At 46.0% G+C, this 25,385-nt stretch overlaps 1 protein-coding gene across 6 annotated transcripts in view; it reads right to left on the reverse strand.

The window, feature by feature from the left end:
- The window catches only part of LOC139415385 (tumor protein p63), a 93,647-nt gene that overhangs the window by 27,606 nt on the left and 40,656 nt on the right, over nt 1-25,385 (reverse strand). For all 6 annotated transcript variants that reach the window (XM_071163722.1, XM_071163579.1, XM_071163651.1 and 3 more), the window contains 4 exons: nt 23,825-24,082; nt 2,720-2,906; nt 1,887-2,002; nt 1-83 (listed from right to left, as the gene is read on the reverse strand). The exon at nt 1-83 is cut by the window's left edge and continues 27 nt beyond it. In XM_071163722.1, the coding sequence (XP_071019823.1) occupies nt 1-83; nt 1,887-2,002; nt 2,720-2,906; nt 23,825-24,082 (644 nt within the window). The remainder of the gene's footprint in view (nt 84-1,886; nt 2,003-2,719; nt 2,907-23,824; nt 24,083-25,385) is intronic.

Raw genomic sequence — 25,385 nt, forward strand, 5'->3', positions numbered from 1 at the left:
AGGATAGGGCGTCGGTTCATGCCTCCTACACAGCTGGAGTTGCACATGAAGTTGTACAGTATGGTGGTGAACTCTGTGCCCACCTGGAAGAGGAGACATTAACACACAGAGAGGAGACATTAACACACAGAGAGGAGACATTAACACACAGAGAGGAGACATTAACACACAGAGAGGAGACATTAACACACAGAGAGGAGACATTAACACACAGGAAGTTGTACAGTATGGTGGTGAACTCTGTGCCCACCTGGAAGAGGATGAGAACAGCAGGTCAAGTGAATGAAAAACCTCATAAAACATAAATGAATTTAAATGACTGAAGAAAAGAAGTGTTCAGTTGTTGCAGAAACACAGTTAGCCAGGGCTGTTGAGGACACAGGTACACAGTATGGGCCCAGTAGGGTGAGGGGCTGTTGAGGACACAGGTACACAGTATGGGCCCAGTAGGGTGAGGGGCTGTTGAGGACACAGGTACACAGTATGGGCCCAGTAGGGTGAGGGGCTGTTGAGGACACAGGTACACAGTATGGGCCCAGTAGGGGTGAGGGGCTGTTGAGGACACAGGTACACAGTATGGGCCCAGTAGGGTGAGGGGCTGTTGAGGACACAGGTAGGAGTACACAGTATGGGCCCAGTAGGGGTGAGGGGCTGTTGAGGACACCGGTAGGAGTACACAGTATGGGCCCAGTAGGGGTAAGGGGCTGTTGAAGACACAGGTACACAGTATGGGCCCAGTAGGGGTGAGGGGCTGTTGAGGACACAGGTAGGAGTAGACAGTATGGGCCCAGTAGGGTGAGGGGCTGTTGAGGACACAGGAACACAGTATGGGCCCAGTAGGGTGAGGGGCTGTTGAGGACACAGGAACACAGTATGGGCCCAGTAGGGTGAGGGGCTGTTGAGGACACAGGAACACAGTATGGGCCCAGTAGGGTGAGGGGCTGTTGAGGACACAGGAACACAGTATGGGCCCAGTAGGGTGAGGGGCTGTTGAGGACACAGGAACACAGTATGGGCCCAGTAGGGGTGAGGGGCTGTTGAGGACACCAGCTGCTGGGCTGACTGTCACTGACTGATTGGATGAGAGGACCAGTACGTGAGGATAGCCAGCTCTACAGAAGTTCAGGGGCCAGACCCTGCTGTGACCCTGTCTGAGACACGTAGGGTGTTGCCGACGGATAGATTAGAGTGCTGGTTGTGACACTGTGATGACAGAGGGGACAGGGGAGAGACAAGGGGGACAGGAGGGGGACAGGGGTTGGAGACGGTCTGTCGCCAGGGCTGGGGGGGGGGGGGGCTTGGTGGTGATATGGGGGACAGGGCTGACTCTACACTGCCTGGGGGTGGGAGGCTTGGTGGTGATATGGGGGACAGGAGGGGGACAGGGCTGACTCTACACTGCCTTGTAAGGGGGGCAGACAGGGGAGTACTGTAGTCTACCTGGGGGGGGCAGACAGGGGAGTACTGTAGCCTACCTGGGGGGGGCAGACAGGGGAGTACTGTAGTCTACCTGGGGGGGGGGGCAGACAGGGGAGCACTGTAGTCTACCTGGGGGGGGCAGACGGGAGTACTGTAGTCTACCTGGGGGGGGGGGGGGGGGGGGGCAGACAGGGGAGTACTGTAGTCTACCGGGGGGGGCAGACAGAGGAGTACTGTAGTCTACCGGGGGGGGGCAGACAGAGGAGTACTGTAGTCTACCTGGGGGGGGGGGGGCAGACAGGGGAGTACTGTAGTCTACCGGGGGGGGCAGACAGAGGAGTACTGTAGTCTACCTGGGGGGGGGGGGGGGGGCAGACAGGGGAGTACTGTAGTCTACCTGGGGGGGGCAGACAGGGCGGTACTGTAGTCTACCTGGGGGGGGCAGACAGGGGAGTACTGTAGCCTACCTGGGGGGGCTCGTAGGGGACCAGCACACTCTGACGGCCCGTGATGGAGTCCTCCAGATACTGGGAGTGGCTGTTACCCTCCACTCGGATCAGGTGACTGGGAGGGGCTATCTGACCTACAAACACAAAATACCATACGTTTATCAGGTAGAAATACCATACGTTTATCAGGTAGAAATACCATACGTTTATCAGGTAGAAATACCATACATTTATCAGGTAGAAATACCATACGTTTATCAGGTAGAAATACCATACATTTATCAGGTAGAAATACCATACATTTATCAGGTAGAAATACCATACGTTTATCAGGTAGAAAATACCATACGTTTATCAGGTAGAAATACCATACGTTTATCAGGTAGAAAATACCATACGTTTATCAGGTAGAAATACCATACGTTTATCAGGTAGAAAATACCATACGTTTATCAGGTAGAAATACCATACGTTTATCAGGTAGAAATACCATACGTTTATCAGGTAGAAAATACCATACGTTTATCAGGTAGAAAATACGCTGCATGTTCATATCAGAGAAGATAAATAAGTGGTTCATCAAAGGTAGTTGAGTTAATAACGTCATGGTACAGGAAGCATCTGAGGGGTAACGAGCCCTGACGTGCGTGTGATCCCAAACCATTGGTAACTAAATGCTCACTGTAAGGAGCATTTCCTGAGAGATCAGTTGACTAACGGTCGTTGAACTCAAAACAGCAAAATATGTCCAAAATAAAATGTTCTGTATTTTACAGTTTATAAAAGCGTAATATGTTATCAATGGTGCTTTGAGAGACATAACTAACTAGCTAACTAACTAACTAACTAACCGTCGTTGAACTCGCGGCTGAGCTCGTGGTTGGGGCAGCGTTTGACCACCTCGGTGACGTGCTCTGCCTTCTTGTAAACGGGCATGGCCCTGATGACGGCGCCCTGCGGGGGGTTGGTCAGCACCTTGATCTGGATGGGACACGTCTTGGCGATCTGACAGTACAGCTTCTTCAGCTCTGTAGAGTACTGGAGAGACAGAGGACAGGTCAGTACTGGAGAGACAGAGGACAGGTCAGTACTGGAGAGACTGAGGACAGGTCAGTACTGGAGAGACTGAGGACAGGTCAGTACTGGAGAGACTGAGGACAGGTCAGTACTGGAGAGACAGAGGACAGGTCAGTACTGGAGAGACTGAGGACAGGTCAGTACTGGAGAGACTGAGGACAGGTCAGTACTGGAGAGACTGAGGACAGGTCAGTACTGGAGAGACAGAGGACAGGTCAGTACTGGAGAGACAGAGGACAGGTCAGTACTGGAGAGACTGAGGACAGGTCAGTACTGGAGAGACTGAGGACAGGTCAGTACTGGAGAGAGAATATGATATATCATGATGATTTGTATCACATCGGGTGTTATTGCGCAGTGCAGAAACACCGCCAAACATCAGTCTCTTGAGGTGTCTAATTTGAAATTAGAGCATTTCTATAATAAAATTAAAAAGGTGTGATTTTTGAGAAAGAAAACTGGGGAAATCGCAAACCTTGATCACCTACCTACCTGCCCCAGTAGCTGGTGGAACCAAACGGTTTGTTGTTAAGCCCAGTTCATAAACCATATTGTGAGTCGTTCCAAAACCACTTACGGGCATTAGTTTACACGTTCAGTCATGTTACCTCAGCTAGTTAAACTAGTAATGTTACCAGGTTGTTATCTAAACATCAGTCATGTTACCTCAGCTAGTTAACAACCTGGTAACATTACTAGTTTATCTAAACATCAGTCATGTTACCTCAGCTAGTTAACAATCTGGTAACTTTACCAGTACATCAGTTATGTTACCTCAGCTAGTTAACAACCTGGTAACATTACTAGTTTATCTAAACATCAGTTATGTTACCTCAGCTAGTTAACAACCTGGAAACTTTACTAGTTTATCTAAACATTTGGGGGCACAGAAAGAAAGGAGAACGGATAGCTTCTTCAGAAGATCAATGATTATATATGAATGGTCTCTTACATGTTTTCATTCAAACGTGACCCTCTTAAAGAGACAGTGTAGAATGTAATGCATCCCATTAAGGGTAGTGCTTTTAAACAACGTAGAAAAGAGACAGTGTAGAATGTAATGCATCTCATTAAGGGTAGTGCTTTTAAAAAATGTAGAAACATTTTTCCACAAATTACTTTGAAATTACATTTTAAAAAATTCAACAGGTTTTTGCATCAACATTTTTAGCTTTGTATAATTGCTACCCATTAAAAAAGTTAATGTTGAGCCCCGTGTGTGTGTGTGTGTGTGTGTGTGTGTGTGTGTGTGTGTGTGTTCGATGGGGCACACCTAGTTAATGTCTCTTGGTAAGGTGGGCTCCGGGGCAGGAGCCCGGCTCTCTGAGGAGGGGTGCCATAAAACGGACCCCGTCCCTCCAGGGACAATTTAATTAGCCCTCCTTAAAAAATAAAAATAAACTGTCCCTCCCTTAACTCTGGGCCTGGATTTCATCTTTCATCTTCCAAGACATGGGGACACGACGCAGTGTTGCAATTTGATGGCCAAAGACAGGCAGAGGATCCCCATAGTGTTGTCCGTGTCTCAATCTGACAACGACGCTCATCGTGCGTTTCGTCATGAATTTTCGATGAGTCTTCCTGACTCTTACGGTAGAGGTCAGAGGTGGTTACCACAATAACATCCTCTTCACCACCACCACTACTACCTGGCTGACACAGCATCTGACTAATTAGAGTCACTGACCGCAGGAATGGAAGTTTCCTCACTGAGAAATGTGTCATTCACAATGCTATGGTGCTAACGGGACACTCTGAGGTTTCCTGCCTGACTGGCGCTGTGAGAAAGCAGAAAGGCCATCAGAAAGAAAAGTACGCTGATTCTTCTAGCCATTACCATACTTAATCAGGTCCCTCATGTTGTCGTCTCTACCTTCTTGCCCTTTGTGCTGTTGTCTGTGCCCAATAATGTTTGTACCCTGTTTTGTGCTGCTACCCTGTTGTGTTACTGCCCTGTTGTGTTGCTACCATGTTGTGTTGCTACCATGTTGTGTTGCTACCATGCTGTGTTGTCATGTGTTGCTGCCTTGTTATGTTGTTGTCTTAGGTCTCTCTTTATGTAGTGTTGTCTTAGGTCTCTATGTAGTGTTGCCTTAGGTCTCTCTTTATGTAGTGTTGTCTTAGGTCTCTATGTAGTGTTGCCTTAGGTCACTCTCTATGTAGTGTTGTCTTAGGTCACTCTTTATGTAGTGTTGTCTTAGGTCTCTCTTTATGTAGTGTTGTCTTAGGTCTCTCTCTATGTAGTGTTGTCTTAGGTCTCTCTCTATGTAGTGTTGTCTTAGGTCTCTATGTAGTGTTGTCTTAGGTCTCTCTCTATGTAGTGTTGTCTTAGGTCTCTCTCTCTGTCTAGTGTTGTCTTAGGTCTCTCTTTATGTAGTGTTGTCTTAGGTCTCTCTTTATGTAGTGTTGTCTTAGGTCTCTATGTAGTGTTGTCTTAGGTCTCTCTCTATGTAGTGTTGTCTTAGGTCTCTCTCTATGTAGTGTTGTCTTAGGTCTCTCTTTATGTAGTGTTGTCTTAGGTCTCTCTTTATGTAGTGTTGTCTTAGGTCTCTATGTAGTGTTGTCTTAGGTCTCTATGTAGTGTTGTCTTAGGTCTCTCTTTATGTAGTGTAGTGTTGTCTTAGTTCTCTCTTTATGTAGTGTTGTCTTAGGTCTCTATGTAGTGTTGTCTTAGGTCTCTATGTAGTGTTGTCTTAGGTCTCTATGTAGTGTTGTCTTAGGTCTCTCTGTTTAGTGTTGTCTTAGGTCTCTCTTTATGTAGTGTTGTCTTAGGTCTCTATGTAGTGTTGTCTTAGGTCTCTCTTTATGTAGTGTTGTTGTGTCTCTCTTGTCGTGATGTGTGTTTTGTCCTATATTTTTATTTAATTCAACTTTTTATTCCCAGCCCCCGTCCCCGCAGGAAGCCTTCTGGTAGGCCGTCATTGTAAATATGAATTTGTTCTTAACTGACTTGCCTCGTTAAATAAAAAGGTACAAAAAAAATATATATATATATATATATTACGTTCCCAATGGCCCCCTTTATAGTCCACTACTTTAGATATAGGGAATAGGGGGGCTATTTGGGATACGCCCAGTGTGTAAATCCTTCCAGTGAAGAAAACGTGATGGAAAAACCCAGAAGGAAAACTTTGCCTGTCAGGTTCACTTCTGTTCTGAAGGGTAAGAAGTCCTGTGAAGATTGTCCTGGGGCAGAATGTTCGCTGCTCTAGAACAATGCCACATTAAGTTCCATCTCTATTAAGTTGCGTTTCAGTGGAAAAGGAGCCCATCCCAGCAGCTGTCTGACTTGTAATATTATTACACAATCTAGCTTTTACTTGGCAAAAGATATGTCTCCTCTCTTCTCCGTGCCAGGATGATCCCTCTAGCTAACACTCCCTTTCCTTTCATCAAGAGTAGCTCCAACACACATACACATAGGAGAGAGACAGAGAGAGATAATGAGAGACGGACAGAGAGAGACAGCCAGAGAGAGAGAGAGAGACAGAGACCAAGAGAGACAGCCAGAGACGGAGAGAGAGAGAGGATGAGAGACAGACAGAGACAGCCAGAGAGATAGACCCAGAGAGAGAATGAGAGAGAGAGAGAATGAGAGACAGAGACAGCCAGAGAGAGAGAGGATGAGAGACAGAGAGAGAGAGGATGAGAGACAGAATCAGAGACAGACAGAGAGAGAGAGGATGAGAGACACAGGCTAATGCCGTAAAGGGGAGATTCAGTGCTTGTGAATATTTTAAAAAGTGACCATTTTGCTGAGGGTAAAAAGATATGAAACATAACGGTGGCAGGTAGCCTAGTGGTTAGAGTGGAAGGGGCGGCAGGTAGCCTAGTGGTTAGAGTGTAGGTTGCGGCAGGTAGCCTAGTGGTTAGAGTGTAGAGGTGGCAGGTAGCCTAGTGGTTAGAGTGGAGGGGCGGCAGGTAGCCTAGTGGTTAGAGTGGAGGGGCGGCAGGTAGCCTAGTGGTTAGAGTGGAGGGGCGGCAGGTAGCCTAGTGGTTAGAGCGTAGAGGTGGCAGGTAGCCTAGAGGTTAGAGTGGAGGGGCGGCAGGTAGCCTAGTGGTTAGAGCGTAGAACTAGTAACCGGAAGGTTGGAGAATCGAATCCCAGAGCAGACAAGGTAAAAATCTGTCGTTCTGCCCCCGAACAAGGCAGTTAACCCACTGTTCCTAGGCCGTCATTGTAAAATAAGAATTTGTTCTTAACTGACTAGTTAAATAAAGGTAAATAAATAAATAAACCATTCTCAGTATCTGCCACCATCAAGGCAGAAGACAATAGCTGTTGAAGACGGCTGACATACTGTAGGTTAACACACACACTGCCAGACAGATGAAGATAAGCCATCCCAGCCCTCAAGCCACAAACTTTGAGCAACTATGTGCTGTTGGCACTGTGTTTGCTCAGAAGCTGCTGCTGGAAGGTACTCACACACACAGTGGCACCCCCCAGTGGCCCTCCCAGTGCCCCCCCCCCCCAGTGGCTCCCCCAGTGGCCCTCCTCTCCCAGGAAGGGTGCGCTACTCATGTATTACTATGTAATTACACAAGTTTTTTAAAAAACCCACTGATAAACACAATACATAGCTGGTTAAATTCCAAATGGCATCCTAGTCCCTACCCATAAGGCTCTGGTCCAAAGTAGTGCATTATATAGGGAATAGGGTGCCGTTTGGAACAAAGATGAAAGGTGCTACACTCAAATGTCCTAGAATCCTGCCCTATGTGGAAGATAGGTGACTTGCAACAGCACCAGAACGCTCAGCACTCAGAACGAATCTCCCCGCATCCCATTTCCTGGTACATGGCGGAGACTTCGCCCCTTTCACTTTCCAACAGCTGGTTTAAAGTTGATTTGTTGTTACTGAGAATATATTTAGACAGCGATTTAGATGGTACGATCACTCGCTACCACTAGTCAGTGCTTGTTTTTCTCACATCTGAAATTATGCGAATAGTGTAGAATTTTAGTAACCCAGGAAATGACACGAGAGATTTCTCCATTGGCCACTTGACCCGATTTCCACTAGATAACACAGCCACAAAGTAATTTTGACAAACAGATGCCGCTCCTGTGGGAGAAATATCCCAGCCAATCACAACTCTGGTGGGTAAGTAACACTGTGAAACACTATCATTCTACTATTATCGCAGAAATATTATGGACATTTTCTGAAATCACAATGCAAAGTTAGGTAGCATGAGTAAATAGCTCCGCAGGCAGACAGACAGGCACACAGACACACACACACGCAGGCAGACAGACAGACAGACAGACAGACGCACACACACGCAGGCAGACAGACAGACAGACACACACAGGCAGACAGACAGGCACACACAGGCAGACACACACACACACAGGCAGACAGACAGACAGACAGACGCACACACACGCAGGCAGACAGACAGACAGACACACACAGACAGACAGACAGGCACACACAGGCAGACAGACAGACAGGCAGGCAGACAGAGTCATTCACTATAGTTGACAAGGAGTCAACAGAGAAGAAAATGGTTGTGTTCTTTTCAATGAATACAAAGACTAAGCTTATTCGCCTGTGGTAAGTAGGTAGGTAGGTAGGTGACTTCGTTTTGTTTTTATCAAGTAAAGAGAGTAAAAACCGTGATTTGATAAATTACATTCTTTAGAAAAGCCAGCCACGCCCTCGTCCTTCCTGACTCCAAAGATTATTCCTGCAAGAGACACCAGCTGTGTGCACCAATAGATATAGTGGATTCACTATAACTCCAGAGAACAACAGCAACGTATGATTATCAGACATCTTGTATATTTAAAATGGGTGAAACTTGCATTCATTCATTAGCCTACTGAAGACGCATGTACAGTGTAGCACGCCTGCATACCTCTGTGTGTGTGTGTGTGTGTGTGTGTGTGTGTGTGTGTGTGTGTGTGTGAGAGAGTCTTCTCCGTCTCTCACCAGAGGTACTCCAACCCAACACTCCCAACACACACACACAAACAGACTGTTCTCCTCCCAGCAACACGTCTCAGGTACAGGTTGAGACAGGCCCACATCTGTCGCGTTCCTTCCCCAGCCCTGGTGTTGCGGGCGCACGCCAAATCAAGTCCTGACAGAGCTGGGCCTTAAACAAGCAGGGCTTGGCGCCTCCAGTCTTGTCCTCTTCATGCTTAACAGGTTACATCATGTCTTCAGCAGTTTCTTACGAACCTACTCAAATCTTTAAAAAATAGGGTTTGTATTTTATTTTCTCTCCGAGGGGAAAACCCCCTCGCCTCTTGTTGAAGAAGAAACTACAGGATAGAACATTTAAGGTGATTAAAACAACAACTTCCTTATTCGCCATTTAATTTCCTGTGAAATAATTTCATCGTTTTAAGACATCTTTTTTTTTTTAAGACCAAAAAGGCACTTCTACGTGTTACAAAGATAGTTTGGGAAGCAGTGCCCCCCGAAAAGTAGCTCTTACCAAGGACATCAGTGTTCAAAAAATCTCTGCAATGATTGTACAAACATATGATGCCGTCATCATCATGTACTGGGATGTGACATGTTTATCGAGCCAGATCTGGGATGGTGGCCAAGGATAAGCATCTGTCACTCTTGGGATTGGCTAATTCATTTTTTTGGAGCTACAGTTTAAACAACCAATCACATCTCATGTGATACAGGTAGTGAGCTTGACTACATCTGATAGTGAAATGCAACACATCAGCTAATTGTGCTATGTAGAGGAATGGACAGATTTCTCACTGTGTTCTAAAGTTGGGTACCAAACAGCTGATCCTGTCTGTGAATTTTAATAACGTTCATTTGCTGCATTTCTAGAGAATTTTAAAACTAAAACACTCAAATTATATTTGGAGAAGAGCAAAAAAACAAAACAAAAAAAAAAATACTCCAGCCATTATCACCTTGACAACCAGAGCTCCAATCACCTCAGTCCATCTACAAACACACAGCGTATTAGCTATACAATTAGCTGCTACACATTAACTCACATAAACGCCAAACCGGAATTACAAACTATCATTTAATACATACAGAGGGGTGTGTTAGCAGAAAAAGTATTTTATTAACTACATTTCTTTAAAAAAAATATGTTAGTTTTACGTAACTTTTTGTTGTAGTTTCACAGCAAATTTCCTGCAAATCTACACATTTTTTTGCCATGATTTATGCCATGTCCATACGATTTCTAGGTGAGTGGCGAACAAAATCAATGGGGGCCCCCTGGAATTTATTTTATGACATTATTTTATGACCGAGGTCCGGGGCTCGTGTCCGCAAATGTAGCTGTGGTCCTGCCCACTTCTGCTGTATAGCACTGTTCCATTATAGCCTGGGTACTCTCCTAATGCCACTATTATAGCCTGGGTAACCTCCTAATGCCAATACTGTTCCATTATAGCCTGGGTACTCTCCTAATGCCGCTATTATAGCCTGGGTAACATCCTAATGCCGCTATTATAGCCTGGGTAACCTCCTAATGCCAATACTGTTCCATTATAGCCTGGGTACTCTCCTAATGCCGCTATTATAGCCTGGGTAACCTCCTAATGCCGCTATTATAGCCTGGGTAACCTCCTAATGCCACTATTATAGCCTGGGTAACCTCCTAATGCCACTATTATAGCCTGGGTAACCTAATGCCACTATTATAGCCTGGGTAACCTCCTAATGCCGCTATTATAGCCTGGGTAACCTCCTAATGCCACTATTATAGCCTGGGTAACCTAATGCAACTATTATAGCCTGGGTACTCTCCTAATGCCACTACTGTTCCATTGTAGCCTGGGTAACCTCCTAATGCCACTATTATAGCCTGGGTACTCTCCTAATGCCACTACTGTTCCATTACAGCCTGGGTAATGTCCTAATGCCACTATTATAGCCTGGGTAACCTCCTAATGCCACTATTATAGCCTGGGTAATGTCCTAATGCCACTATTATAGCCTGGGTAATCTCCTAATGCCACTACTTTTCCATTATAGCCTGGGTAACCTCCTAATGCCACTATTATAGCCTGGGTACTCTCCTAATGCCACTACTGTTCCATTATAGCCTGGGTAACCTCCTAATGCCACTACTGTTCCATTATAGCCTGGGTGCTCTCCTAATGCCACTACTGTTCCATTATAGCCTGGGTATCCTAATGCTCAGGGAAGAAAACAATAATTTAAAATAATTTAAAAACGGTTTGAAAAATGGGCCTTTTCCAGACTGCAGCATTATCGAGAAATCATTTCCTTATCTTTTAAATCTTTCAAATCATTTCCTTATCTTTTAAACCCGGTCTTTCTTCCCGTTCTTCCTGCTATGTTTCCCAGCTGTATGTTTGAGGGCTTGTGTCTTTCTGTGTTAGTTCGGGGCGAGTCTAGACAGGTTCGTTGACATAAACAAGTCTCAGCCCCATCTCTAAGACACAGGACGAGCCCTGGCCCTGCAGATGTTCCCGGGGACAGGTTGGGTCTTGCCCAACGCTGTTCCCAGGAACACTCTTCTCCGTTTGAACGGTTGGTTCTCTGAGAGGGCTCTCCTCCTGCGGCACAATGCGAGACGCCACGGCAGTCGAGAGCTAAAGATCAACTCCCTCAGTACAAAGATGGAGCAAGGAGACACACACACACACACCACACACACCACACACACACACACACACCACACACACACACACACACACACACACACACACACACACACACACACACACACACACACACACACCACACACACACACACACACACCACACACCACACACCACACACACACACACACAGCTCTCTCTCCCCCCGTGCCAGCCCGGAGCGCAGGGTTCAGCAGAGAGGCACACAGTATTTCCTCTCTCCAGGTCCTCAATCCATTACAGTACCCCCCCCCCCCCCCCCCCCCCCAGCTCTATACAGGCCAGACCATCACATTCCTCCACTCTACCAGAGACCGAGGATAAGGTCCAGAGACCGAGGATAAGGTCCAGAGACCGAGGATAAGGTCCAAATGGCTCCCTATTCCCTGTGTAGTGCACTACTTTTTCCTCAGGGCAACAGTTAAAAGTAGTGCACTACATGGGGAATACGGAGCCATTTGGTAAGCAGCCCTAGTCTACCTGGTGGCAGGTAAACCCCACCTCCCGCTGTTCAACCTCACACTAGACAAACCCCACCTCACGCTGTTCAACCTCACACTAGACAAACCCCACCTCCCGCTGTTCAACCTCACACTAGACAAACCCCACCTCCCGCTGTTCAACCTCACACTAGACAAACCCCACCTCCCGCTGTTCAACCTCACACTAGACAGAGCCCACCTCCCGCTGTTCAACCTCACACTAGACAAACCCCACCTACCGCTGTTCAACCTCACACTAGACAGAGCCCACCTCCCGCTGTTCAACCTCACACTAGACAAACCCCACCTCCCGCTGTTCAACCTCACACTAGACAAACCCCACCTCCCGCTGTTCAACCTCACGCTAGACAGACCCCACCTCACGCTGTTCAACCTCACACTAGACAAACCCCACCTCCCGCTGTTCAACCTCACACTAGACAAACCCCACCTCCCGCTGTTCAACCTCACACTAGACAGACCCCACCTCCCGCTGTTCAACCCATTAATATACAGTATCCCACCTCACGCTGTTCAACCTCACACTAGACAAACCCCACCTCCCGCTGTTCAACCTCACACTAGACAGACCCCACCTCCCGCTGTTCAACCTCACACTAGACAAACCCCACCTCCCGCTGTTCAACCTCACACTAGACAGAGCCCACCTCCCGCTGTTCAACCTCACACTAGACAGACCCCACCTCCCGCTGTTCAACCTCACACTAGACAAACCCCACCTCCCGCTGTTCAACCTCACACTAGACAGAGCCCACCTCCCGCTGTTCAACCTCACACTAGACAAACCCCACCTCCCGCTGTTCAACCTCACACTAGACAAACCCCACCTCCCGCTGTTAAACCTCACACTAGACAAACCCCACCTCACGCTGTTCAACCTCACACTAGACAAACCCCACCTCACGCTGTTCAACCTCACACTAGACAAACCCCACCTCCCGCTGTTCAACCTCACACTAGACAGAGCCCACCTCCCGCTGTTCAACCTCACACTAGACAAACCCCACCTCCCGCTGTTCAACCTCACACTAGACAAACCCCACCTCCCGCTGTTCAACCTCACACTAGACAAACCCCACCTCCCGCTGTTCAACCTCACACTAGACAAACCCCACCTCCCGCTGTTCAACCTCACACTAGACAGAGCCCACCTCCCGCTGTTCAACCTCACACTAGACAAACCCCACCTCCCGCTGTTCAACCTCACACTAGACAGACCCCACCTCCCGCTGTTCAACCTCACACTAGACAAACCCCACCTCCCGCTGTTCAACCTCACACTAGACAGAGCCCACCTCCCGCTGTTCAACCTCACACTACCTCCCGCTGTTCAACCTCACACAAACCCCACCTCACGCTGTTCAACCTCACACTAGACAGAGCCCACCTCCCGCTGTTCAACCTCACACTAGACAGACCCCACCTCACGCTGTTCAACCTCACACTAGACAAACCCCACCTCACGCTGTTCAACCTCACACTAGACAGACCCCACCTCACGCTGTTCAACCTCACACTAGACAAACCCCACCTCACGCTGTTCAACCCATTAATATACAGTATCCCACCTCACGCTGTTCAACCCATTAATATACAGTATCCCACCTCACGCTGTTCAACCCATTAATATACAGTATCCCACCTCACGCTGTTCAACCCATTAATATACAGTATCCCACCTCCCGCTGTTCAACCTCACACTAAACAGAGCCCACCTCCCGCACTAGACAGACCCCACCTCCCGCTGTTCAACCTCACACTAGACAGAGCCCACCTCCCGCTGTTCAACCTCACACTAGACAAACCCCACCTCCCGCTGTTCAACCTCACACTAGACAAACCCCACCTCCCGCTGTTCAACCTCACACTAGACAAACCCCACCTCACGCTGTTCAACCTCACACTAGACAAACCCCACCTCACGCTGTTCAACCCATTAATATACAGTATCCCACCTCACGCTGTTCAACCTCACACTAGACAGACCCCACCTCCCGCTGTTCAACCTCACACTAGACAAACCCCACCTCCCGCTGTTCAACCTCACACTAGACAAACCCCACCTCACGCTGTTCAACCTCACACTAGACAAACCCCACCTCACGCTGTTCAACCTCACACTAGACAGACCCCACCTCACGCTGTTCAACCTCACACTAGACAAACCCCACCTCACGCTGTTCAACCCATTAATATACAGTATCCCACCTCACGCTGTTCAACCCATTAATATACAGTATCCCACCTCACGCTGTTCAACCCATTAATATACAGTATCCCACCTCACGCTGTTCAACCCATTAATATACAGTATCCCACCTCACGCTGTTCAACCCATTAATATACAGTATCCCACCTCACGCTGTTCAACCCATTAATATACAGTATCCCACCTCACGCTGTTCAACCCATTAATATACAGTATCCCACCTCACGCTGTTCAAACCATTAATATACAGTATCCCACCTCACGCTGTTCAACCCATTAATATACAGTATCCCACCTCACGCTGTTCAACCCATTAATATACAGTATCCCACCTCACGCTGTTCAACCCATTAATATACAGTATCCCACCTCACGCTGTTCAACCCATTAATATACAGTATCCCACCTCACGCTGTTCAACCCATTAATATACAGTATCCCACCTCACGCTGTTCAACCCATTAATATACAGTATCCCACCTCACGCTGTTCAACCCATTAATATACAGTATCCCACCTCACGCTGTTCAACCCATTAATATACAGTATCCCACCTCACGCTGTTCAACCCATTAATATACAGTATCCCACCTCACGCTGTTCAACCCATTAATATACAGTATCCCACCTCACGCTGTTCAACCCATTAATATACAGTATCCCACCTCACGCTGTCCAACCCATTAATATACAGTATCCCACCTCACGCTGTTCAACCCATTAATATACAGTATCCCACCTCACGCTGTCCAACCCATTAATATACAGTATCCCACCTCACGCTGTTCAACCCATTAATATACAGTATCCCACCTCACGCTGTTCAACCCATTAATATACAGTATCCCATCTCACGCTGTTCAACCCATTAATATACAGTATCCCACCTCACGCTGTTCAACCCATTAATATACAGTATCCCACCTCACGCTGTTCAACCCATTAATATACAGTATCCCACCTCACGCTGTTCAACCCATTAATATACAGTATCCCACCTCACGCTGTTCAACCCATTAATATACAGTATCCCACCTCACGCTGTCCAACCCATTAATATACAGTATGTTCACGCTGTTCAACCCATTAATATACAGTATCCCACCTCATCAACCCATTAATATACAGTATCCCACCTCACGCTGTTCAACCCATTAATATACAGTATCCCACCTCACGCTGTTCAACCCATTAATATACAGTATCCCACCTCACGCTGTTCAACCCATTAATATACAGTATCCCACCTCACGCTGTTCAACCCATTAATATACAGTATCCCACCTCACGCTGTTCAACCCATTAATATACAGTATCCCACCTCACGCTGTTCAACCCATTAATATACAGTATCCCACCTCACGCTGTTCAACCCATTAATATACAGTATCCCACCTCACGCTGTTCAACCCATTAATATACAGTATCCCACCTCACGCTGTTCAACCCATTAATATACAGTATCCCACCTCACGCTGTTCAACCCATTAATATACAGTATCCCACCTCACGCTGTTCAACCCATTAATATACAGTATCCCACCTCACGCTGTTCAACCCATTAATATACAGTATCCCACCTCACGCTGTTCAACCCATTAATATACAGTATCCCACCTCACGCTGTTCAACCCATTAATATACAGTATCCCACCTCACGCTGTTCAACCCATTAATATACAGTATCGAGGGGAAAACAGCCAAATAGCAAATATTTACACTGAACAAAAATATAAAAGAAACAGGCAACATTTTCAAAGATTTTACTGAGTTACAGTTTATATCAGGAAATCAGTCAACTGAAATGAATGAATTAGGCCCTAATCTATGTATTTCACATGACTGGGAATACAGATATACATCTGTTGGTCACAGATACCTTAAACAATGTTAGGGGCGTGGATCAGAAAACCAGTCAGTATCTGGTGTGACCACCATTAGCCTCATGCAGCGTGACACATCTCCTTCACATAGAGTTGATCAGGCTGTTGATTGTGGCCTGTGGAATGTTGCTGGATATTGTCAGGAACTGGAACACGCTGTCGTACACAATGATCCAGAGCATTCCAAACATGCTCAATGGGTGACATGTGTGGTGAGTATACAGGCCATGGACAAACGGACATTTTCAGCTTCCAGGAAATGTGTACAGATCCTTGCGACATGGAGCTGTGCATTATCATGCTGAAACATGAGGTGATGCCGGCGGATGAATGGTACAACAATGGGCCTCAGGATCTCATCACGGTATCTCTGTGCATTCAAATTGCCATCGATAAAATGCAATTGTGTTCGTTGTCTGTAACTACGGACAACTATGGTGCATTCTGTTCACAAAATTGACATCAGAAAACTTCTAGCCTACACAACGCCATACACGTTGTCCACCATCTGCCCGGTACAGTGGAAACCGGGATTCATCCGTGAAGAACACACTTCTCCAGCGTGCCAGTGGCCGTCGAAGGTGAGCATTTTGCCCACTGAAGTCAGTTACGACGCTGAACTGCAGTCAGGTCAAGACCCTGGTGAGGAAGACGAGCAGATGAGCTTCCCTGAGACGGATTCTGATAGTTTGTGCAGAAACCCATAGTTCCATCAGCTGTCCGGGAGGCTGGTCTCAGACGATCTCGCAGGTGCGTATCTGGCGTGGTTACACGTGGTCTGGGGAGGCCGGTTGAATGTATTAGCAAATGCTCAAAAAAAAATAGAGGACGGAGTATGTTTTGGCTCATTGAACCACACCATAAAGGGACAGTATGTTTTGGCTCATTGAACCACACCATAAAAGGACAGTATGTTTTGGCTCATTGAACCACACCATAAAAAGACAGTATGTTTTGACTCATTGAACCACACCATAAAGGGACAGTATGTTTTGACTCATTGAACCACACCATAAAGGGACAGTATGTTTTGACTCATTGAACCACACCATAAAGGGACAGTATGTTTTGACTCATTGTAGAATCATTCTGTTAAGAGACGTCGGAGGGGGGGGGGGGGGGGGGTTAGGGAGCAAGGAAATGTGGGAAATGATGACGTGTCGTACCACTCTTTACGTGTGTGGTGTGTGTCACAGTCAGTCCCAGACAGGAAGATGTTTTAAGATGTGGGTTAGGGATTAGGTGTGTCTCCTAAGAACAGTCATAAAAAAAAAGCACCGAGACCGAACACGGTGCACTAAGGGGCCGATTCAGACTTAGGAATTTACACCTTATATGCATATTCGTCTGTGTTTCAGCACCAATTGGTAGATGTAAAAAAAATACTCTGATCTTACAGATTATTTAGGTTTAGGATTCAGAGTTTAAAAAAACGGTTCGGAGAGTCTTTACTCACAAAAGAAAGAAACTGGGATTTGTTTCATTCTGATTTGGCAGGTTCTTTATCCCATGGTAATGTTTGGAAGATGAATTAACTAATGTACATAGAACTATAACAGGGAGAATAGTGTTCAAATCGTAGGCTATACCCCCATCTATTACCTGCTCTAACCATGGAACTGTTATAACAGGGAGAATAGTGTACATACAATATCATCAACTGTTATAACAGGGAGAATAGTGTACAATATCATCAACTGTAAACAAATCAACGACCACATGGCCACGGTTACAAAGGAAGCAAATGAAGGTAAACAATTCATTACAGAAAGTATTCATTCCTTCTACTTATTCCACATATTTATTGTTACAGCCTGAATTCAAAATGGATTAAATCGGTTTTTTCACCCATCTACACACAATACCCCATAATGAAAAAGCACAAACAGTTTTTTTTTTTAAATGTATGCAAATGTATTGAAAATTAAACAGAAATATCTAATTTACATAACTATTCACACCCCTAAGTCTCTAATGACTGCCCTGCCTGGTTCTCCAACTACTTCTCAGATAGAGTTCAGTGTGTCAAATCGGAGGGCCTGTAGTCCGGACCTCTGGCAGTCTCTAAGGGGGTAACACAGAGTTCAATTCTCGTGCCGACTCTTTTCAATGTATATATCAATGATGTTGCTCTTGCTGCTGGTGATTCTCTGATCCACCTCTACGCAGACGACACCATTCTGTATACTTCTGGCCCTTCTTTGGATACTGTGCTAACAAACCTCCAAACAAGCTTCAATGCCATACAACTCTCCTTCTGTGGCCTCCAACTGCTCTTAAATGCAAGTAAAACAAAATGCATGCTATTCACCCTCCCGCCCGACTAGCATCTCTTCCCTGGACGGTTCTGACTTAGAATAAGTGGACAACTACAAATACCTAGGTGTCTGGTTAGACTGTAAACTCTCCTTCCAGACTCACATTAAGCATCTCCAATCCAAAATGAAATCTAGAATCGGCCACCAATTTCGCAACAAAGCCTCCTTCACTCATGCTGCCAAACTTACCCTCGTAAAACTGACCATCCTGCCGATCCTTGACTTCGGCGATGTCATTTACAAAATAGCCTCTAAAACTCTACTCAGCAAATTGGATGTAGTCTATCACAGTGCCATCCGTTTTGTTACTAAAGCACCTTATACCACCCACCACTGTGACCTGTATGCTCCAGTCGGCTGGTCCTCTCTAAATATTCGTCACCAAACCCACTGGCTCCAGGTCATGTATAAGTCTTTGCTATGTAAAGTCCTGCCTAATCTCAGCTCACTGGTCACCATAGCAGCACCCACCCTTAGCACACGCTCCAGCAGATATATATTCACTGGTCATCCCCAAAACCAACACCTCATTTGGCCGCCTTTCCTTCCAGTTCTCTGCTGCCAATGACTGGAACGAAGTGCAAAAATAAGTTGGAGACATATCTCCCTCACTAACTTGAAGCCTTGGCTGTCAGAGCAGCTTACCGATCACTGCAGCTGTACACCGCCCATCTGTAAATAGCCCATCCAACCAACTACCTACCTCATCCCCATATTTGTTTTTCTGCTCTTTTACACACCAGTATTTCTACTGCACATCCTCATCTGCACATCTATCACTCCAGTGTTAATCTGCTATATTGTAATTACTTCACTATTATGGCCTATTTATTGCCTTTCCTCCTTACTTCATTTGCACACACTGTATACAGATTTTCTATTGTGTTATTGACTGTACGCTTGTTTATTCCATGAGTAACTCTGTGTTGTTGTACGTGTCAAACTGCTTTGCTTTATCTTGGCCAGGTCGCAGTTGTAAATGAGAACTTGTTCTCAACTAGCCTATCTGGTTAAATAAAGGTGAAATAAATAAATACTTTGTAGAAGCACCTTAGGCAGTGATTACAGCTGTGAGTCTTTCTGGGTAAATCTCTAAGATCTTTCCACACCTGGATTGTGCAACCTTTGCCCATTATTCTTTTCAACTTTTCTCTTCAAGCTCTGTCAAATTGTTTGTTGATCATTGCCAGACAACCATAGATCTTCAAGTAGATTTAAGAGAAAACAGTAACTCTGCCACTCAGAAACATTCACTGTCTTCTTGGTAAGCAACTCCAGTGTATATTTGTCATTGTGTTTTAGGATATTGTCCTGCTGAAAGGTGAATTCATCTCCCAGTGTCTGGTGGGAAGCAGACTGAACCAGGATTTCCTCTAGGATTTTGACTTAGCTCCATTCTGTTTATTTTTTATCCTGAAAAACTGCTGCACACTCAGTAATGTATTGGATTTGCCCCAAACATAACACCTTGTATTCAGGACAAAAAGTTAATTCCTTTGCTACATTTGTTGCAGTATTACTTTAGTGCCTAAATTATACAATTTCTCTTCAGCAGTCTTGTTCGGATCCATCTGGACTAGTCATTTAAAAACTAAACCCGAGACCCCGTGACATTCATATCAGATCTGACCCAGACCCGTGACATTATTTAGAATTATGGATCCGGAGCCGCTCGGCTTCCACGTCGGGTCTCAAGTATTACATTCAGGTACATGTGAATCCGTGTCGACATTGAAATCAAATAAATTCAACACATCAGTCCAATTGAATAGAACAGGTTGAATGAACCAAAACATCATTGTCATAAATCATTCCAAAATCAGTAAAAGCACTTCAGATGAACAACGACGTCGTACCACTTTTAATTATTATTATATCTATTTTTTTTACTGTGCATTGATTTCCATCATGCATCTTCCTGTTGTGTATGGAAGGTAGCCTAAGCATTATTATAAGCCAAAAGGTCATTGACTTAGTCATCCTCATAATTAGCTCAGACCAAAGCATCAGATAAATATTGGCATCATGTGTGACTTTATAATCCAGAGTAGTCTCACCCCCCCCCCTCCCTCTTTCCCAGTTCTCCACACAGACGCATGTTCCTGTGCTGTAACGTTGAGAGGGACGAGAGAGAGACAGAGAGAGAGAGAGAGAGCGTGGGAGAGAGAGAGAGAGAGAGCGTGGGAGAGAGAGAGAGAGAGAGAGATGGTTGGAATTGGGTAAATGTAAATGTCCCTATCCCACAGATGGCCCCTGTGTCTCGTCAGTTGACTCATGACCTACCGTTGGTTGATATTTAGGCAATAAGCCCACGGGTTTTTACAGCACTCCCTCCTCCCATCTGACAAACAGGGGATTGATGGCTTAGCTGAACCAGAACCCTTTCCTGTAGTACAGTGGTATAGTACCATGTAGAACTGGTTCAGCCACATAGTTTCCCATGAATATTCTGATTTCACAAGAGAGATGCAACACTTGAAGTACACAGCCAATGTATAGGAGAGAGACAAATTGATCCAACCAAATTATTATTTCCGATAATTATTAATACTGATGGTCGACCTCTCCACCTGCAGGCGAGTTATGGAGCAGGTCACCTGGTTGCTAGGAACGGTGCGCTTGACTTTCGATTTTTACATAACGGTACATGGCATGACACGGCCTGGAGCCAGTATGCATGGTCACGGAACCAGTATGGTCACGGAACCAGTATGGTCACGGAACCAGTATGGTCACAGAGCCAGTATGTATGGTCACGGAACCAGTATGCATGGTCACGGAGCCAGTATGCATGGTCACGGAGCCAGTATGCATGGTCACGAAGCCAGTATGGTCACGGAACCAGTATGGTCACGGAGCCAGTATGGTCACGGAACCAGTATGGTCACGGAACCAGTATGGTCACGGAGCCAGTATGCATGGTCACGGAGCCAGTATGGTCACGGAACCAGTATGGTCACGGAGCCAGTATGCATGGTCACGGAGCCAGTATGCATGGTCACGGAGCCAGTATGCATGGTCACGGAGCCAGTATGGTCACGGAGCCAGTATGGTCACGGAGCCAGTATGCATGGTCACGGAGCCAGTATGCATGGTCACAGAGCCAGTATGCATGGTCACAGAGCCAGTATGCATGGTCACGGAGCCAGTATGCATGGTCACAGAGCCAGCATGCATGGTCACAGAGCCAGCATGCATGGTCACGGAGCCAGTATGCATGGTCACGGAGCCAGTATGCATGGTCACAGAGCCAGCATGCATGGTCACAGAGCCAGTATGGTCACAGAGCCAGTACGCATGGTCACGGAGCCAGTATGCATGGTCACAGAGCCAGTATGGTCACAGAGCCAGTACGCATGGTCACGGAGCCAGTATGCATGGTCACGGAGCCAGTATGCATGGTCACAGAGCCAGCATGCATGGTCACAGAGCCAGCATGCTTGGTCACGGAGCCAGTATGCATGGTCACGGAGCCAGCATGCATGGTCACGGAGCCAGCATGCATGGTCACGGAGCCAGCATGCATGGTCACAGAGCCAGCATGCATGGTCACAGAGCCAGCATGCATGGTCACAGAGCCAGCATGCATGGTCACAGAGCCAGTATGCATGGTCACGGAGCCAGTATGGCCACACAGCCAGAATGCATGGTCACAGAGCCAGCATGCATGGTCACAGAGCCAGTACGCATGGTCACGGAGCCAGTATGCATGGTCACAGAGCCAGTATGCATGGTCACAGAGCCAGTATGCATAGTCATAGAGCCAGTATGCATAGTCATAGAGCCAGTATGCATGGTCACGGAGCCAGTATGCATGGTCACAGAGCCAGCATGCATGGTCACAGAGCCAGTATGCATGGTCACAGAGCCAGTATGCATGGTCACAGAGCCAGTATGCATAGTCATAGAGCCAGTATGCATAGTCATAGAGCCAGTATGCATGGTCACGGAGCCAGTATGGTCACAGAGCCAGTATGCATAGTCATAGAGCCAGTATGCATGGTCACGGAGCCAGTATGGTCACAGAGCCAGTACGCATGGTCACGGAGCCAGTATGGTCACAGAGCCAGTATGCAAGGTCACAGAGCCAGTATGGTCACAGAGCCAGTATGCATGGTCACAGAGCCAGTATGCATGGTCACGGAGCCAGTATGCATGGTCACAGAGCCAGTATGGTCACAGAGCCAGTATGCATGGTCACAGAGCCAGTATGCATAGTCATAGAGCCAGTATGCATGGTCACGGAGCCAGTATGGTCACAGAGCCAGTATTGCCACGGAGCCAGAATGCATGGTCACAGAGCCAGTATGCATGGTCACAGAGCCAGTATGGTCACAGAGCCAGTATGGCCACGGAGCCAGAATGCATGGTCACAGAGCCAGTATGCATGGTCACAGAGCCAGTATGCATGGTCACAGAGCCAGTATGGTCACAGAGCCAGTATGGCCACGGAGCCAGAATGCATGGTCATGGTGGTTCTAAACATAAACAAGCTGTGTGCAGGTGGGACTCAGCTGTCACTGTCACTATAGCATTGTCACAATGACAGAGCACTGTAGAGTAAAAATATTTTGTATTTTCGGGGTATTAACTTCATATTGAGAGAATAGTAGAATACACAAGGTGCAATTTCTAAACGTTTCTCTTCTTATGTCAGTCACTGGATTAGCACATGTCAGCAAAAACATTTTTTACATTGGTAAATTAGTCTAGTCAGATCTGAACTCGTAGTAATCGTGGTCGAATTACCGACCTGGGAGCCCCCATTGATTTTTTTAGTCACTCCGATATCATATTACAACATCTTTCTCCTCCCTATGACAAAATATTCTCTCTGCCCCATGGCAAAATGTGTAGAATTGCAGGAAAGGAACTCCACATTTATTTTTACTGTCAAGAGTGGGACCACTAAAATGTTTTGCTCATAAGGTGGGGGTGGGTCCGTGATAGAACATATCAATCAACCATTCGTGATAGAACACATCAATCAACCATTCGTGATAGAACACATCAGTCAACCATTCGTGATAGAACACATCAGTCAACCATTCGTGATAGAACACATCAGTCAACCATTCCTTAGACATCGCAGAATTCTACTTCCAACACAAATAATGGTGAATTAAAATCATGTTGAGTCACTTGACATAATTTTTTGTAGACATTCAATTGGATAATAAATGGAACGAATGCATTTCCAAACAGAACATCTGTCATTGTTAAGAGGTAATAGATACAATTGTGACTGGTGTTAATGGGAATCTGTAAAGTGTGTTGAGACTCATTGTAAAAATGCACTTTACAATTAAGTAATCAACTTCAAAAAAAAATATTGATTTGACATGAACTCTTACCGTCCAGGTGGCAGACTTGGCTGTGGAGGACTGCTGGAAGGAGACGTCGAAGGTGTGTGTCCCGGCGTAGTCTGTGTTGGAGGGGATAGCCGGGGAGGGGGACATGGCGTCGAAGGTGGAGCTGGGCTGGGCGTAGGGTGAAGGAGCTGACACGTTGTTCTGGACATGGTCGTTGTTGTAGGGACTGGTGGAGGTAGAGCCGCCATTTTGGATGTTCTGATCCATGCTGTTCAGCAGCCCCAGGTTGGTATACTGTGACTGGACAGACAGAGAGAACTTTAAATGACCAATTGTACACCAAGGTCCAATGGAAAAAAATTCCACTTCCACTTTATTCCAAATCACGCCAAAATACACACAGAGGTTGGACAGGTTGGAACAGAGGGCAGCCATGTTACGGTGGACATGGAGTAGTTTTTAGGGGTTTAAGGGCCACAGAGCCTTGCTCAAGGGGCCAGGTTGTTGCGCTGTTATTAGAGAGAGGTGAGAAGATGGGGGGACACACCAAACACAGGAATGTCTCCTAGAAATGACTCGTAACAGGAGAATGTTACAACGTTTCAGTCTAGAGCTCACAGATCAGTCTGAAACTCAATTTCCACAGATTGCAGATTTTTTTTTTTTTAAATGAATGTTTGAAGACAGATTACCCTTGGTTCATTGTCAGCTGGTTAAATGAAAATGGTGGATCTGATCAAAGTGACAGAGTGGCTGAGGTGCTGAAATAGCCTTAAGGGACCAGCAGAGTTGTAGTTATGTGTCAACATGTCAGGTAACTTGTATTGGCTGACAGGGGCTAACAATGGCCAAACTCCTGGCCTTGTGTAAGATATGGTGGTGAGAAGAGCCCTTTACATTTAACAAAAACAACAACAAAAAAACACGTTAAATTCGTATTTTCACATGTCGAGCTTAAATTTCACATGTATTAAAATGTAAAGTTCACATGTTAACACCACCTTGTCACCTCATGTGAATTTCAATTCCACATGTATTAAAATGTAAAGTTCACATGTTAACACCACCTTGTCACCTCATGTGAATTTCAATTCCACATGTATTAAAATGTAAAGTTCACATGTTAAAAACGTTCACGTGAAAATCCGGTATGTAGTTTCACATGTGAAAAATTTCACGTTCACATGTGGAATTGCAAGTTCACATGTAAAAAATTAAAATCACATGTAAAAAAATTAATAAAATCACATTGATGAGATCTGAATTTGACATGTGGTAGTGAAATAGGGTTGTTCTCCTCACATGTGAAAAGGTGTTAACATAGTAGCAGTAGCAATGTGTCCCCATGTGGAATTGCTAATTCTGTAAAAAGGTAACTTAGCCTACCTGAAAATAATACTTAAAGTGTGTTAAAAAAATAACGATTTCTTATTTTGGAGTTTTACCGCCTCTCGTCTTCCTACTTGGTGACAGTTAGAAGAAGTGAAAAACACTGAGCAGTTAGCGCTCCATGTCTCCTCATTTATCCTGTTAAAATTACCACCGTCAGAGTTAATCCGTTAACAATCTTAAAATTACAGCTTCATTTGAGTAAATTATTAAT

This window comes from Oncorhynchus clarkii, chromosome 1 (assembly GCF_045791955.1).
Source record: "Oncorhynchus clarkii lewisi isolate Uvic-CL-2024 chromosome 1, UVic_Ocla_1.0, whole genome shotgun sequence".
NCBI classification, from domain to species: Eukaryota; Metazoa; Chordata; class Actinopteri; order Salmoniformes; family Salmonidae; genus Oncorhynchus; species Oncorhynchus clarkii.